This window comes from Hyla sarda, chromosome 9 (genome assembly GCF_029499605.1).
Source record: "Hyla sarda isolate aHylSar1 chromosome 9, aHylSar1.hap1, whole genome shotgun sequence".
Lineage (NCBI taxonomy): Eukaryota > Metazoa > Chordata > Amphibia > Anura > Hylidae > Hyla > Hyla sarda.
Genome location: NC_079197.1, coordinates 53,842,309 through 53,860,399, shown reverse-complemented (window position 1 = coordinate 53,860,399; position 18,091 = coordinate 53,842,309). Strand labels below are relative to the sequence as shown.

General features: G+C 46.9%; 1 protein-coding gene across 2 annotated transcripts in view; it reads left to right on the top strand.

The window, feature by feature from the left end:
* The window catches only part of LOC130291236 (G-protein coupled receptor 83-like), a 98,919-nt gene that overhangs the window by 20,196 nt on the left and 60,632 nt on the right, over positions 1 to 18,091 (top strand). For both annotated transcript variants that reach the window (XM_056539795.1, XM_056539794.1), the window contains one exon: positions 490 to 615. In XM_056539795.1, the coding sequence (XP_056395770.1) occupies positions 490 to 615 (126 nt within the window). The remainder of the gene's footprint in view (positions 1 to 489; positions 616 to 18,091) is intronic.

Here is an 18,091-nt window from a genome sequence, read left to right as displayed (position 1 = left end):
ATTTCCCACTAGTAAAAACCCGACACTCTTAGTAAATGAGGCCCATTCTCTTTAATGATCCCATTGTCTTAAAGCAGTACTGACATTTGGAAAAAAAACTTCAGACATGTCAAAAATTTTGATTGTACCGAGCCTCAGTCCTAGGACCCACTTTGATGATAAGTTATAGGCTGGCAAGGTGCCAGGATATGTCATGCACTTCACCGGCTTGTAATTGTCAATGTGGTAGGTCTCAGGACTGAGACTGGATGTGATGTAAACTTTTGACATGTCTGGACGATTTGTCAAAAGTTTTCCAAATATTAGTATCATTTTAAGCATCTAGTCGTGTTATATAAGTTTTATTCCAAACAGTACATTTTTTATGTTTTATATTTATATATGTATGTTTGATTTCCTTTATTACTGGGATATATTCAATGTAGAGAAAACTAACATCATGATCTGCAGAGTAAAAGCCATTATAATGTTTTCCCTTCCTTTTATCAGGTACGCTTTGTGAACAGCACATGGGTCTTTGGAAAGGACATGTGTCACATCAGTCGCTTTGTTCAATATTGTTCCTTGCACGTATCAGCTCTTACACTTACTGCAATAGCTTTGGACCGACACCAGGTACTTTATTACCAATATTAACATTGTATCACTTTATTATCTTTTATTCATGAATACAGGTTTTATAAAGGGAAGTTGTCACCATTACATCATGCTCAGAGCTGCAGACATGGGAAGACAACTGGAAGATAAAACAAAAAAAAACCTTGTCTCTTAACTGATGGTTGTTTGCAAAGTTATAAAACATTTTTTTCCTTTTAAAGGGGTCCTCTGGCCCTAAGATATTTTATCCTCTATCCAAAGCATAGGGGATAAGATGTCTGATTGCGTGGGCCCCGCCGCTGGGGACCGCCACAATCTCTCATGCAGACACCCACCTGTGGCAGCTGCACAGAGCGATGTTTGCTGTGTCTGAAGGGTCACAACTACGGGGCCGGAGTTTAGTGACATCACAACTCCGCCCCCTTGTGACCACACCCAGCCCCCTCAATGCAAGTCTATGGGAGGGGACGTGACAGCCACCACACCCCCTCCCATAGACTTGCATTGAGGGGGCGGGGCTTGTCATCACAAGGGGACATAGTTGTGATGTCATGAAACTCTGGCAGGACCCTCACGATCAGACATCTTATCCTCTATCATTTGGATAGGGGATAAGATGTCTTAGGGCCAGAGTACCCCTTTAAACTCATGAGTTGTAAATGCCTGGTTGTTCCATAGTATGCATGACTCCTCCCACCCCCACCACTCCTTGTCCTGCATAATTGATATACAGGGTTTGGCTTCCAGCACTGAGCCTTATAAGTTGATCTTACAGGACAGGGAAGGGTGGGAAATGAGGAATCATGTATGCTGCAGCTCCGCCTGGTCTCTACCACTCTTGAGCTTAGAAGAAAAACATGATTATGTATAACTTCACAAATAGCCATCAGCTAAGAGACATGTATAATTTGTTTTATCTCCCTATCTGCTATCAGCACATGTCTAAGGCTCTAAGCTTGACATAGAGCTAAAAGATTTCCTTTAAAGGGTAACTCCCAATGAAAACTTTTTTTTTTTTGTTTTTAATCAACTGGTGCCAGAAAGTTAAACAGATTTGTAAATTACTTCTATTAAAAAATCTTAATCCTTCCAGTAATTTTTAGGGGCTGTATGCTAAAGAGAAATCCAAAAAAGAAAGCAGAGGTCAGCAGAGAGCACTGTGGTCATGACATCAGAGGAAATGCATTTCTTTTTGGATTTCTCTTTAGTATACAGCCCCTAAAACGTACTGGAAGGATTAAGATTTTTTAATAGAAGTGATTTACAAATTTGTTTCACTTTCTGGCACCAGTTGATTAAAAAAAAAAAAAAAAGGTTTCCACGGGAGTACCCCTTTAATATACCTTTTCAATATAAACATCATTTTTGGTGCATTTTCCATAAATAAAGGGATATATAAGCATATTGGCAGCATTTTTTTATTGCAAGCTTAACATTTTCATTGCAAGCAGTAGGGATGGTAGCATAAGTATATATAAATATTGGCATTCAATACTAATGCAATGTAAACATCAAGACACGCATAATTTTTTAAAATAATTCCTATGTATGAAGGCCAAGTGCTTACATGTATCAGGCATTTTATTAAACCCTTGATTAATATTGTGTCAGTCCCCCTAATGCTGGACTCCACAATTACTCTAAAGGTGCCTTATGGTATCAGGCACAGAGATATTGGTAGCAGGATCTTCAAGTCCAGTAAGTTGCAACATGAAGCCTTTATGGATCAGACTTGCATTTCCCATACATCCCTCACATGCTCAATCAGCTCAATCAATCTAGTGAATTTGCAAGTAAAGTCAACACCTTGTACTACATGTTCCTCAAACCTTTCCTGAACAATGTACACTGTGGTGGGCACCATAACCTGTTGAAAGAGGTTACTGTTATTAGGGAAAACTAGTGCCACAACGTGGTATACTTGATCAGCAACAATGAATTCCAAGATCCCCATTTGACATGCCTCTATGATACACGCGAAGACATTATTCCCTGTGGACAGACTTTGAGAGGGTCTCATTATTGAACTGAGAGAGGCAGGATGGTTGTTGGGAAAAAATTGATTTTCATCTAGGCCTTTCTGACCAAGTTGATAGGGGTTTTGGAAGAAGTGCTTATGTCGAACAGGCACCAGATGGCCCAGACAGACCACCAGTAGGATTATTTAATATGCCAAGAAGCAAGAGCAACTACCACATTTTCCTTGTCCACCAGGGCCATCAGAATTTTCAGGGCCCCATAAAGTCATAGCATCTGGGCCCCCCTCACCAAAAGCAATAGTCCCAAAAAAACTTTTTTAATTTGGGTCATATCTCTGACTGTTTACAAAATATGTGCAGCAGTACAGGTCAAAATATTGCTGTATTTTAGCAAGTATACCTCAACTGTCATGTAATCTTAGACAGTGAGGGTCTGGCTACTGAGACCACACTGATCATTAGAACAAAGAAACAAAAGAGTTTTCTTGGTTATATTTTCAGCCAAAATACTTTGTCTGAACAAAGCGAAAAGTTGAGCCATTGCTGCCTATCATATACTGCGGTATAATATTTGACAGCAATGGTGACTTGCACTATGGATTTGCAACAAGGTTGTGAATTTCAATACACCGGAACAGAAGTGCTGAACTTTTCCCTAAGAAATCTTAAATCTATATATATATATATATATATATATATATATATATATATATATGTATACATATACAGGCATATTTAAATATAGATTATATACATGCATCAGTGGATTATCTACTATAGACTGGGCTGTTCACTTAACAAAACCAGCATACTAATACCAACATTATCAATAATGTCACTACACAAAGGACAAAAAATACCGCCACCTCATTGTCATATACAATGGCTAAAATATGTGTACATTGTGATTGTTTGTCATTCATTACTTATGATATATGTCCTGCATGAATGTCCATCGGTATGCACAACTTTTAATTCCATTACCCTTATCTGTGTTAGTTTAACATTCCAAAGAATCCATCCTGTTTGATCAAACTACCAGGAGATGACAGCCTATGATATTACATCCAGTGGCCAGTTGGGGACAATTAACATAATTGTGCCAATTAAGGGACACAGTTTGCCTGGATGGTAAATTTGACACCTTCACCAGCCAAACAGACTCCAAGACCTGGTGTCAATAGATGAAAGAGAGGTTTGGGAAGTAGCCCCCATGCCATATGCCATATCTTCCAATATTAAATATCGGGTCAGGGAAGAATGTCCGCAGCCCCTATCTTATACAGTTGGATTCTCTATCATACTACCTTTAAAATGAGTCCTCACATGACCCTTGTGTATTGATCCCTGCCCGAACTGTATGCACAGGGTAAATCGTACACAATAAGGGGGTCATGTCAGGTACCCCTAGAACGAGGATTTGGTGGAGAACCCAAATATAAGAAAATTATGTGGGTGACTGGCCCATGATAGAAGATAGAGTAGCTTTCTATTCTTTGGGCATAAAGGTATCATAAGGAAGTGGACAACATCTATCTCTCCTCCTTGTCCCGCCCAGGGGCTGAACATAGAAGGATCACCAGTCCATAGCAGGGTATAAAATAAACACACCTGGGGGGGTCTAGGGCAAGCTTGCATGGGGGACAAGATCTAATTTTGTATGCCAGACACCTGTGAATATTTTTCTTTCATAATAAATCAGTAATTTATTAAGTCCCGCCTTATGTCTGGTAAAACGGACGTGCATTGTCTTTGAAGAGTGCTAAGTTATAGTTTTGAATTTACTTAGGCCCCTTTCACACTACAGGTATCATCCTGCTTTTTTACTGCCGTTATTTTACAATAACGGAAGAAAAAAAAACTGGTTGCAAAAACTGGTAATAACGGATGATAACTGATGACCTTTTTCCGTTATTTTTAATGTTTTTTTTTCTTAAAAAACCTGATGTTGTTCTCCGTTATCATCAGTTAAATCCATTTTTTTAATCAGATTTTTATCTCTTTCTTTTGTAAAGCTGTACTGAGCATGCTCAGTACAAAAAATGGATGTTAAAAAAACCTAATAATAACTGATGATAACGGATGTTTTTTTTTTGAACATCCGGTTTCCAAAGACTTCAATGTAAAATTTTAACGTCTGGTTTTTCACAATTGTTTTTGCCGGACCAAAAATTAGTGCATGCATCGTCTTTTGTGCTGGCAAAAATAACTGACATTAGTAAAAACAGACTTGAATGGGATTTTTTGCAGTCCGTTTTCAGGACTTTTTGCCAGGAATAATAATGGAGGTTTTTTACAGGATGATACCTGTAGTGTGAAAGGTGCCTTACCTGTTCTTTTGATATACTACTTGAAAGAGTAGATTATATTTGGGAATTGTAGGATATCCAGATAAAATTGGTAGCTTTCTGTGGGCTTTAAATTGACAGGTGGTGGCAGCGATACCTTTAAATTTGGTGATGTAGGAGGGATTTTTATCATTATTTTCGGTCTAGTGTAGACAAATAGGGGGAGATTTATCAAAACCTGTCCAGAGGAAAAGTCGCCCAGTTGCCCCTAACAAACAATCAGATCACTTCTTTTTTTTAACAAGGCCTCTGTAAAAATTAAAGAAGCAATCTGATTGGTTGCTATGGGAAACTTGGCAACTTTTCCTCTGGACAGGTTTTGATAAGTCTCCCCCATAGTGATTTTATAGATAACTCTACCACCCGCTCGTGTCGGTTCCTGACAAACTGGTGGCAGCGGTGGCATATTTGACCAGATATTAGTGTGCTAGATTTGCGAATACAGCCACTAAAAGAAACTGTCTTCCAATTTTCAAAGGTGGAACTCTACCTTAAAATAAGTTTCACCACAACAGACCCCTCCCCCCCTTCTTTGTTTTTCTGTCCTATCTTTTGTTTGGCTGGACTGCAAGATCGATGCATACCAAGCACAGTCCAGGAGTGCTCTGGAGCAGCTTTGCCGGGAATGATTGATCCCCTGTTGTGGGGAAAAAGAGGAACTTAAACAAGCATTGGAGGACTATGATACACAACAAGCTGCCCATAGGGTCTGCAATACCACTTCAGCAGGCAGGATTACTGAGGAGATACCTGCAGTTGTCCTCAGTGATGCACCACCATCTACAGATCCCTTGGACAAACTGTTTTAAAATATGTAGACTCAATGGACATCAATGTACGCTACAGCTAATCCACAATTATGAGGAGCGACAAGCCGCAGAGTGCCAGGCTGAGAGAAAGAAAGAGGAGCAGCAAGCGGACAGAGAACATGAATTTAGACTGGCAGAGTTGGAGAAGTTAACTGCTTCTCTTATCATTGTTAACTTGAGAGACTCTTCTGCACCCAGACCCCGGGCAGAGAATTTCCCAACCCTGGACAAAGATGGGGATCTGGATGTTTTTCTGCACAGTTTTGAAAAAGTCTACCACCAATTTCAGCTGCCGAGAGACCAGTGGGCAAAGTACCGCACCCCAAATCTCTGCAAATGCTTGAAGAATTTGCAGAGCTACCAGCAGAATCTGACCAGGACTATGATGCCATTAAACAGAAACAGTACAACCTTACCCCTGAGGTGTACCAAAAGAAATTCAGGACTTTGCAAAAGAAATCCAACGAGAGTTACACCGCTCTTGTGGGACACCTGACCACCGCATTTGGACAGTGGACCAGAGGGTTGGAGATTAACACCAATGATCATCAAAGAGCAGTTTTACAGCTGTGTCCAGCAGACGAACAAGAATGGCTGCTGGACCGGGAACCCAAAACACTGAGGAGATGGCAGATTTCCACACGGCCAACCGGGCATCAACAGACCGGATCAGAGGATTTACCAAGGGATGGAGGACCCCTACACCACAACCTCCCATCACCCAGCCTACTGTGCCATATCAAAAAGAGTGAGAGCTGTTACCACTGCTATACATGGGGATAACTGCAGATGTCATGTTTGCAATAAAGTTGGACACCTTAGTTCTACATGCCCGGTGAAAAGGAAGCCTACACCATCTACCATTGAAGGGCTCCCCTCAGGATTACCGCCTAGACCCTCAACTGTAGCGAGGTGTCCCTCAGGATTACCACCTTTGGTTTTGTTTGTTACCCAAGCCAAGGACAGCGCTAATGTGAATTTGCAACCAGTCATAGTAAATGACAAGGTAACTGTTGGGCTGCAAGACACTGGGGCAGATGTAACTCTTGTGCGCCCAGAGCTAGTGAGCTCTGAGGATTTTATTCCGGGAAAGACTTTAACAGTGAGAGGTATTTGGGGAGTACGACCTGCAGTGCCAATGGCACAGGTGTATTTGGACTCGGGAGCGGGGAAGGGTCTCAAAGATGTTGGGGTGGCTGATAACATTCCTACAAATGTATTACTAGGTACTGACTTAATACATAGATTTTGGTGCATTACTGTGGTGGATGTAAACAGTAACATTGACTAACCCTCAAAATGATGTTAAAATTGAGACATTAGCCAGTATATCCTTATATGAAGGACATACCTGAGCCCGCACACCAAAGCCAAGGTTTCTCAAGTGGCACGGGACCTAACACTAAACCTACCTGTGCTGTATGGGCAATACCAGGGGCCAGTGAGCAATTACAGCAGCATTAGGTCCGACTCACAGCCTGTTCCCAGTTTTCTCCAGTGTGTGAGAATGCAGGGGAGGCACCTGACTGTGAGGAAGGGCAGAGAGTGAGTGATTGTCTGTGTCAGGGACAACCCAGCCCCAAGATCCAGTATCCCAAGATCCAGTATGTGGGCAGAGAATGGGAGTGAGGCAGGGGGCTTGAATGTAGCCGTGGTAACCCGTCAACAATTGACAAAACATAAAGGGCAAGTACTGACTCAGACTGCAGCTCCGGTACGGACATCTGCAGGGGGGCCTCAGTCCCCTTTACCCCTCCCTATAGTAGCTCAGGAGCTGAATTCTGAACCAGAGCCCATTGTGGACTCTATGGTACAGAACCCAACATTCCAGCAGAGAGATCCCACGTTAAAGAAGCTGAGGGAAGAAGCTAGGCAGCTATCCACAAACACTGATAAGGAGAGGGTATCCTGGGATCAAGGGAGATTGTACAGAAAGACTGTAGCTGAGGAGGGACAGAATCCTTGGGTAACCAGGCGCCAACTTGTGGTGCCTAGAAGATACAGGGACCAGTTACTGAGGGTGGCCCACGCCATTCCAATGGCTGGACACATGGGAGTGCTGAGGACCAAATCTCGGTTGTCGCATCATTTCTATTGGCCTGGTATGGGCGCAGATGTGGCCAACTACTGCCGTTCCTGCCCAGAATGATGGAAGGTCAGGAAATCTGGGGAAGTGGGTAAGGCTCCCCTAATACCTTTCCCCAGGTTGATATAATAAGCCCCCTAGCTACCCCACGTAGCTCCGGGAAGAGATATATCCTGACGGTAGTGGATTATGCCACTCGATACCCAGAGGCAGTGGTATTGTCTTCTATCAGGGCCAACAAGGTTGCAGATGCTTTACTGAGCATCTTCTCCGGTGTGGGATTTCCCAAGGAGATGCTGACTAATCAAGAGCCTTAAAGGGGTATTCCAGGATTTTCTTTTCTCGTTTGACTATGCTACAGGGGCTGTAAAGTTAGAGTAGTTAATAATATAGTGTCTGTACCTGTGTATGATGGTTTTCTCACAATTCTTCTGTGATTTTCACCCCACTATTTATTTTTAACAGCATACAAAATCACTGTTGTCTCGGATTTTTCCCAGCTTGCTAAGCGGCCGAGACCTGACTCACTAGCCAGCTGATGACAGGGAGCATGTCTGCTTCAATGGGTGGAGGGATCAATCTGCAACTAATGCAACAGCTGGAGGCACCCTGATTGAAAACCACAGGTCTTTTGATGAATGCAGCTGATTTATGTTTCAATGGGTGGGGTGGCTGATGTGTGGGAGGGAGGAAAATGGAATTTTGGGATTTGTAGTCAAAAAAAGAAAAGTCAAACAGGAAATACAAGTTCACAAAAAAGCTAGCCACATTGTTATGGTAATCTCACAACACAGCCATTTAGCTCCAAGATAAGCGCAGATCCTTCCTAAGCATATCCATTACTGTCTGTCAGTTACATACTAAAATCCCCTTATGGTGGATAATCACTTTAATTTACCTCTGATCTGATGCAAAGTCTTTGCCAGAAGGTTCAGGTGGAACATCTACTCACCAGCCCCTATCACCCGCAGACAAATGGCTTGTGTGAGAGATTTAATGGAACCTTAAAGCAAATGTTGAGAATATTTGTGGAGTCACATGAGAGGGACTGGGAGCGATTCCTGACACATCTTCTAGTTGCTTACAGGGAGGTGCCGTAGGAATCCACTGGCTTCTCCCCTTTTGAACTCCTCTATGGGCATAGAGTGCGTGGCCCCTTGTCCCTAATTCGAGAAAAGAGTGGAAAGGTTGGGGTCCCCTGGAACGTGTGTGGTGAAGTATGTCATGCGGTTTAGAGACAATATGCAGGCTTTAATGGGGGAGGTGGGTTAAATTCTAAAAGCTGCCCAGTCTAAACAGAAACAGTGGTATGACAGGGATGCTCGAGAGAGGGTGTATGAGGAGGGACAGTGAGTGCTTGTGTTGCTACAGACAAGCTGCAGGCTGCCTGGGATGACAAAACAAGCTGCAGGCTGCCTGGGATGGCCCCTTCACTGTTCTAAAGAGGCTAAATGATGTAAATTATGTAGTTTCTTTAGACATGAACCAAAAAAGGCAGAAGGTGTATCATGTCAATAAGGGGACAGCTTTTTACAGCGCTTAGGCCTTACCACAGTGTTTTCACTGGTAAGCTGGGCAGGACCCCCCTAGTGGCCCATCATGTTGACACTGGAGATCACCACCCCCTCAGACAAGCAGCATACAGGTTATCACTGGAGGTAGTAGCTGACATTAAGAGGGAGATAGAAAGGATGCTGGCACTGGGCATGAAATCCCACAGCCCTTGGGCCTCCCCGGTAGTACTAGTCCCAAAGAAAGATAAGACCACTAGGTTTTGCGTGGATTACTGGCGGCTGAATCTGGTAACTGCATTTGATGCCTACCTTATGCCCCGCATAAATGCCTTTCTGGGCCAGCTAGCTGGGGCCAAGTACTTTAGTATAATGGATCTTAGCCGAGAGTACTGACAAATCCCAATGACCCCAGAGGCACAGGAGAGGTCTGCTTTCAATACCCCCTTTGGGTTGTTTGAGTTTCAAGTGATGCCCTTTGGAATGAAGAATGCCCCTGCCACCTTCCAGGGGTTGGTTAATCCTCAGCTAGAGGGGCAGGAGTCACATGCTGTAGCATAATTGGACGATATAGCAGTGTTTAGCGATACCTGGGGGGAACACTTGCTACATTTGACCCAGGTCCTGGATCAAATATCCAGCGGTGGTCTTACTATTCAACCAGATAAGTGTCAGCTGGGAATGACGGAGGTGCAATACTTGGGCAACGAGTAGGTGGGGGGACACTCTGCCCAGAGCCCAGCAAGATAGAGGCCATCATGGCCTCGCCAGTCCCGCAAACTAAAAAAAACAGGTGATGTCGTTCCTGGGTATGGCTGGCTAATATAGGAAATTTGTGCCCCACTACAGTACCCTAGCTAAACCCTTAACGGACTTAACCAAGAAGAACCTCCCACGAGTGGTTAAGTGGACCCCGGAATGTGTGGTGGCCTTTAACTCCTTAAAACAGGCCCTTACCGCTTCTCCTGTACTTCAGGCCCCTGATTTCCACCTAAAGCTCATTGTTCAAACTGATGCCTCTAATTATGGGTTGGGAGCCGTCCTAAGTCAAGTGGATGGAAAGGGTGAAGAGCATTCTGTGGTATATCTAAGTAAGAAATTGTTGCTGCAGGAAATGGCTTATGCCACTGTGGAGAATGAGTGCCTCGCAATTGTTTGGGCCTTGCAAAAACTACAGCCCTACCTGTATGGATGCCAATTTACAGTGATTACCGATCACAACTCCATACATTGGCTACACCAGGTAGCCGGGACAAATGGAAAACTACTCAGATTCTACCTCAGGAACTGGTCACAGCAGGAAAAATTAACAGCTTTAAAACAGGATTAGATAAATTCCTGGTACAAAATAACATTAATGCTTATGAAGAAATATAAAATCCCATCCCTTCCCAAATATCGCGCCACACCCCTACCCTTCAATTCCCTGGTTGAACTTGATGGACGTATGTCTTTTTTCAACCGTACTAACTATGTAACTATGGAGCTTGATTCTACAGCAGTATGAATGTACCATACAACACAAAAAAGGGTTATGCATGGAAATGCCGATGGATTGTCACGTCAGGGGGAAGACAGCCTAAGACGCAAAGAAGAGGCATGTGAACCTCCTCCCAGTGCATCTCTTGTTGGGGGGAGGTGTCATATACAATGGCTAAAATATGCATCCATGTTGCATTGTGATTATTTGTCATTCATTACTTGTGATATACGTCCTGCATAAATGTCCATTGGTATGCACAACTTTTAATTCCATTACCCTTATCTGTTAGAAAAAATGGTAGAGAGGCTCGTATTAACCTAGTGACTAATGGCTCGAGCTACCCAAATAGCACCTATACCCACGGTGCCAAAAAAGGGGAGATGTAAATTATAGAAATTGGGGCTCAGAGTCTTGAATATTGGATTAAATTGAAACGTTCATTAAATATGATATAAAATTGTACATATAAGTATATATAAGTATAATATACTGCGGATCACAGGGCCCTTGTAATCCCACAGTAAAATTAGTAAATATTTAGAGGGGTATTCCAGGCCAAAACTTTTTTATATATATCAACTGGCTCTGGAAAGTTAAACAGATTTGTAAATCTTAATCCTTGCAACAGTTATTAGCTTCTGAAGTTGAGTTGTATTTTTCTGTCTAACTGCTTTCTGATGACTGACGTCCCGGGAGCTGTGCAATTCCTATGGGGATATTCTCCCAGCATGCACAGCTCCCGGGACGTGACATCATCATTGAGCAGTTAGACAGAAAACTTCAGAAGCTAATAACTATTGAAAGGATTAAGATTTTTTAATAGAAGTTTTGCCTGGAATACCCCTTTAATCCTTTGCAATTTGATATATAATGTTAAAATACAATAATTATAATAAACAAATAAAAATGTAAAACAATAAATAAGTGTCCACGTATCTATAAGTATAATCAGAATTGATGATTTGTGAAAAGTGGTAATATAACAGTTTGAGTTGCTATTTTCACAAATATTTGTATCCAGTTGGAAGGGAAAGTGGTTAAAGTCTTGAATAGAAAACAGCAAAAACCAAATGGTAATTGTATCAATTTGTATATACTTTTGCATCAGGTTCCAATCCTCTGTGTAGAGGGCTCGCAGCTGGAGACACTGCCGTCTCCTGATTATGCAGCCGCATTATGACAAATGAATAATGAATTAAATTTCAACGTTTTGTAATAAGTTCTAATCCTCTGTGCCGAGGATTCGCTGCTGGAGACACTGCTGTCTCCTATATATTCAGCGGCAATGTTGAATGTAAAACAGCGCTTATGAGATAAGTTTATGCTTATGTCTTATAATCAAAGTGGGTACTTTATGTGGTTAGCGCTGGTCGTCAGACGGGTCATGGGCCCTGAATGGAGGGTCCGCTACTGGAGGCTTGGTAGCCTCAGGTAAACAGCGGCAGAAGTGGGCTCCGTCTATGGGTACTGCAGCAGTTGTCCTGCTGGCAGTAATGCTGGGCCGGCGGTCTCCTTGTGGTGGGAAGTAGCACGTACTGTCAGAGGTTGATTGACAGATATGGTGAATCCTTTGAGCAAGCTGTATTCTTTGGTAAAGATAATGTGGCACTTCGAATGAGTGGTTAAAGCTGGACGCGTTTCAGGTCCTCCTTAGGACCTTTCTTCAGTGGCAAAGATAAATTTGATGTCCTTAGAGATCATTTGGTGGATTATATATCCATTGCTCCTCCTTTTTGTGATGTCACATCCAATTAACAAAAAATGTGATTCATGGAAGACATGGAAAGGGTAGGGACTTGAAGGCAGACTAATCTTCAGTCTCCTACTTTACCCTTGGCCGTATCTCACCTGACCCCAGGGCACCTCTTTTGGACACCATTTTTTATTTGGGGACCGCCCCCGCAGGGATTTCCCACCACCGGCTAGGTACCGCCGCAGCTTCACCATCCAAATCTCTCCAACTCTTCTCCAGATGTCTCCCAATGCCTCCAAGTCCCCCTCCAGCCCCTACCACAACGGGCGCGAGTGACACCTTACTCGCGACCGGCCGCCCACAAGGCCACAGCACGCTCCACCGCCTCCCGGATAGACAATGCCCACAGATCAGTCCCAATGGCATTCAGGTGAACACCATCAGACGTCATAAAATCCCTCAATGGCACCTCCAGTTCTTTGTGGCGCACAACGAAGCCCCCATTCCGAGCAACGAAGCAGCCAACCTTCTGATTGACCTTGGCCCGGGCCAGATTAATCCTCCCGACAGACCTGGCATGATGCCAGTCCAGCCGCGCCACTATGTCCGACCACACCAACAAGATCCCCGGGTACGAGGACCACAAACGGAGCAGATCCAATTTAATGTCGCGCATGAGGGACCTAGACGCCTGCACTCCCAGGTCAATACCCCCCGCGTGCAAGACTAATACATCAGGGGCCTTATCCACCCCCACATAAGACTGAACAAAAGGCAGGACCCCCGCCCACAACATCCCCCCTTTACTCAACAACCGGACCTGAGCCAAACCCTGGGCCAACCATAGCTGTCTCCCGGTAGGACGAACCTCCGCCCGTGCAGCACCCCTCCAGACGTATGAATGCCCCAAGATCCAGACTAGACACGGTTTGGGCCCTGTAAGACACAAAATAATAGAAAAATAAAACCCCACACAAACAAGATCCACCCAGCATCAAACACTGCAAACCCTCAGAGTGGCTGAGGCCGTACATACAATCGAAAACGCTCTGACTCCCAACGCCCGATCTGTTTAATCGCCTCCGGTTCCAGCCCCCAACGCGCCGCCTCAGTAGCGGCCCCAATTCTAAACGAATGAAAACTAAAATCCCCCGGGGACCTACCCAACAACTCCAAACAGCGCTGAAAAACCTGCGTAAACTGATGCCTGGACAAAAAATCCCCATTCTCATGAATCAACAGGGACCTCTCCCCAAATGGGCGAAGCAACATGAAGTCCCTGAAACACCCCACCGGACACATCGAGGACCCACCCACGGCAGCCAAACGCACCACAAAACCCTGGCCTAATTTATCCGTCTTGGAACTCCTAATGCGGCACTCTAAGGCGGATCCCTCCAACCTCACATCAATTACCAACAATCCCCCCGCCACTTGTCTACTGGGAGCGACCAATTCCGAGGCCCTAAAAGTCCCAAAAAATGCTAATGTAAAGGCCAATTTAAACAACGCCACCTCGAACGCCGAAAAAACACACCCGATCCAAAACCCCACCCAACTCCAACAACAAGGAAAAAGACACAGGCCGCCTGGAGTCCCTAACCACTGCACCTCTCCGAAAACCCTTAGACCAAAAAGGACTTGGTAGCATCCCCCAAACCTCAGACCTTGAACCAAAATGCAAGGGCCTCCCCAGCCCAGAGGGAGACACCCCATCCCCAAACAACCTACCTACATAGAAAAAAACCAGCACATCCCAGTCACCAGTGCCCCGTTCTCCAACTACCTCCAACAACAGTGTCTCCCATTCCCCCCAACAGCGACTATAGCCTGCCCACGTGGAATCACTCACGGACCGCTGCACCAAGGCCAGCGCCGCCCTCACACCACGCTCCACAGCTGATCCGGGCAAGGGATGCCCCGAACCTCCGCCTCCGGCGCCAGCTCCCGGAATCGCTCCCACTGGAAACGAGAAAGAGAGTCAGCGATATTATTAAGAACCCCAGGCACATGCAACGCAACAAACTGTGCATTCAACCTCAAACCCCACAACACCAACTGTCGCAACAACCACCACTGGTGGGGAATTCGCCATCTGCGTGTTCACCGCTTGCACTACTCCCAGATTGTCACACCGCAAACACACTTTCCGATTCCGCAGGCGGTCGCCCCAAATTTCGACCGCCACCAGAATGAGAAATAACTCCAGCAACGCCAGATTACGCACCAAACCAGACCTAACCCAAGCCTACGGCCACTCACCTACACATCACTGACCCTGGCAATAGGCCCCAAACCCATGACCACCCGACGCATCGGTGCACAATTCGATGTCCCAATTGGACACCTGCGGTTCCATCAACGACCTACCGTTGTACATCCCCAAAAACTCCTGCCACATCACCAAATCCGCACGCAGATCGGCCGTCAGGCGCCCAAAGTGCCTCGGCCGACGCACCCCAGCCGTAGCCGCCGCCAGCCGCCGGCAGAAGACCCGCCCCATCGGCATAATCCGACAGGCCAAGTTAAGGCGGCCTAATAACGCCTGCAGGTCACGCAACTGTATCTTGCGCGCACAACACGCCGCCCCAACCTCTAACTTAAATTCCTCCAGTTTTTGCTCCGGAAGCCGACATTCCATGGCAACCGTGTCAATGACGATACCAAGGAACTTCAGCTCAGTAGCGGGCCCCTCCGTCTTGTCGGGCGCCAAAGGCACCCCAAAGCGGGCCACCACCTTTTCCATAGTCTGAAACAAGATGGCGCAGACAGCCGACCCCCTGGGACCGATGAACAAGAAGTCATCCAAGTAGTGCAAAACGGAAGTCACCTGCGACTCTGAGCGCACCACCCACTCCAAGAACGTGGTAAAATACTCAAAGTAAGCACACAAAATGGAGCAACCCATCGGAAGGCACATGTCGACGAAAAACTCACCAACACCCCAACAAATGAAAACTATCTGGATGCACCGGCAGGAGCCGGAACGCCGCCTCTATGTCAGTTTTAGCGAGCAGTGCCCCAGCCCCATATCTCCGGACCCAAACCAAGGCCTGATCAAAAGACGTGTACGAAACAGTGCAAAGGGCCGGATCAATACCGTCGTTAACCAAAGCTCCCGCCGGGTGCTAGATGGTGAATCATGCGAAATTTATTCACCTCCTTCTTAGGCACTAACCCAAGTGGAGAGACCCGCAAATTCGGAATCGGGGGCCCCGTAAACGACCCAAACCAACTTATTTCAACAAATTCTCCCGCACAACCTCAGGATGCCGAAAGGTCGACACTAAATTCCTAACCCCCCCCCCCTCCCCGAACCCGTCCGAAAACCCAGCTGCCAACACTCCAGCAACCTACCTATTGGGATACCTGTCGAGGTAGGGAAGCATCCTTCCCACCATCACCGGCGTCGCCCCTCTTCTGGTCAGCATCCCCACTTCCCCGCCCCTTCCCTCTCTTGAAACAACGGGACAAGCTATGTCCCCCCCACACCCCGAGCACTCGTGCTGAAAGCGGCAGGACTCCCCAAACTTACACTGGCCTTCATTGAACTGCCAGCAGCAACCCTTACTGGCACCCGCCGGCCGCCCGGACCCAGGTCCAAAGCCACCGGCCCCTTCTCGAAAGGACTGTGGGCCCACCGGGGCCCCAACCCCTTTCGGTGCCGCCATGAGGCGCATCCAAAGGCTAATGTCCTTGTGATCCCACCTCAAGGATGCCCGCACCGCCTTCCGCTGATGGAATTGCTCATCGTATCGGAGCCAGGCCATGCCCCCATACACCCTATAAGCCTCCCCTATAGAGTCCATATAGCAAAAAAGCCCAGAACAATTCATAAAAGTACGAGGGATGAGGCTGTACCGCTGCCTCTCCTCCTTCTTTGACTCGTCCGGCTTAACCCGGTCCAAGTAAAATTTTTCCAAAGGGAGCAGGGAGAAAATCTCCACGTATTCTTCCTTCCAAATGCACTCCCTGACTTCCTGTCTCAAATGAGCCCCCAGCGGGCCCTCGAAACACACATACATCTGACCCCTGGCGGCATCCGCCAGGCGCACCTCGTCCCCCCCTTTGGCCTGAGCCGCATCCGCCACCACAGATGCAGGAGCGATCACCTCAGACACACCCAGGGCCCCCAAGGACCCCCCCCGTCCCACTAGAAGGCCCACCACGGGCCCCGAACCCCCGCAAGACCACGCCGCCACCATGGACCCCGCCGCCACCATGGACCCCGCCTGCACCCCCCACCCCTCCAACAGCACCCGCACATCCCGCATTAAAGCCTGCAAGCCCTCCAGCAACCCCCCCCCCCCCCCCTCGCAACCCCAGAACTGGAGAAGGTGGTAGACTCACCAAAGCGCACCGGCACAGCAGAAGCGGCAGCCGTTTCTCCAGGAGGAACACCGACAGCAGCAGGAACCGCACCCTGGCCCTCAGCTCCACCGCCCATGGCGGCAGGCATCACCACCACACTGCGCACCGCAGGCCGGCGGCCGGACGGACCAGGTCTCTCAGCAGCAGCAGGATCCTCCACATCCGCCAAGGCACGGGAGGGGCACCCTCCATCCTCATCAGCTCCCGACAACTAAGAACCGGAGTCCACAGCAGCAGCAGTCACGGGGGCAGGGCCTCCTCCATGCCCCCCCCCCCCCCCGCAGATCAGGAACATCCTCACTGCCCGATCCAGAAGACGGCTGCTGTCCCGCTCCATTCCCAGGGGACGCGGTGCGGGAAGCTGCAGCAGACTTCTTCCCAGACACCCTACCGGCCCGACGCCGCTCAGCCGGACGGGCCGCGGGTGACACGCCCCTCCTCCTCTGCGCCCGCCGAGCCTCGCCGGCACACGGAACATCCATGCCGGCTGCGGCCGCCATTGCAGTCCTCCGTCTGCTCCACCCACTGGCCCTCACGACCGCTTGTTCACCCGACGCCTCCGCCACCCGCTGCTGCCAAGGGGGAATTTCCTCCCGGACCCTCCACCGCTCGACTCCGCCACAAAGGGGGGAAGGAAGCCCGAGGGTCCCTGTCGGGGCTCCCATGGTGGCAGATACAAACACATGCACACTACATATATACATTCATAATGCTAACAGATGTACACACGTGATTAGGCTCAATATATATATATTTGTGGTTGGTGCTATAGAATAGCGAGCCTACCTAACTAAAACTAACTCAGCTAAGACTAGGCAGTCTGAATTGTGCCATATACTGCCGCGTAAGGGTACACCTTGGAAAAATAAGAGGGCATACCTTAAAAGGAGTAGAAAAAAGAGAGGGGAGGGCAGGGTGGGACAACGCGAGAGCCGTGGCGTACTGACCAAGGGGAGCCGCGGCTTTTAAGAGTGAGTACCGCCCCTCCCACAAACACAGGTTAAATGAGTAAATCAATTAACCTTCGCACTTGTGGTCGGTGCTATAGAATAGCGAGCCTACCTAACTAAAACTAACTCAGCTAAGACTAGGCAGTCTGAATTGTGCCATATACTGCCGCGTAAGGGTACACCTTGGAAAAATAAGAGGGCAAAACTCAGATATCAACACACAAATCTTTATTAGGCATTACATTACAAGTGATTCAAAAGCAT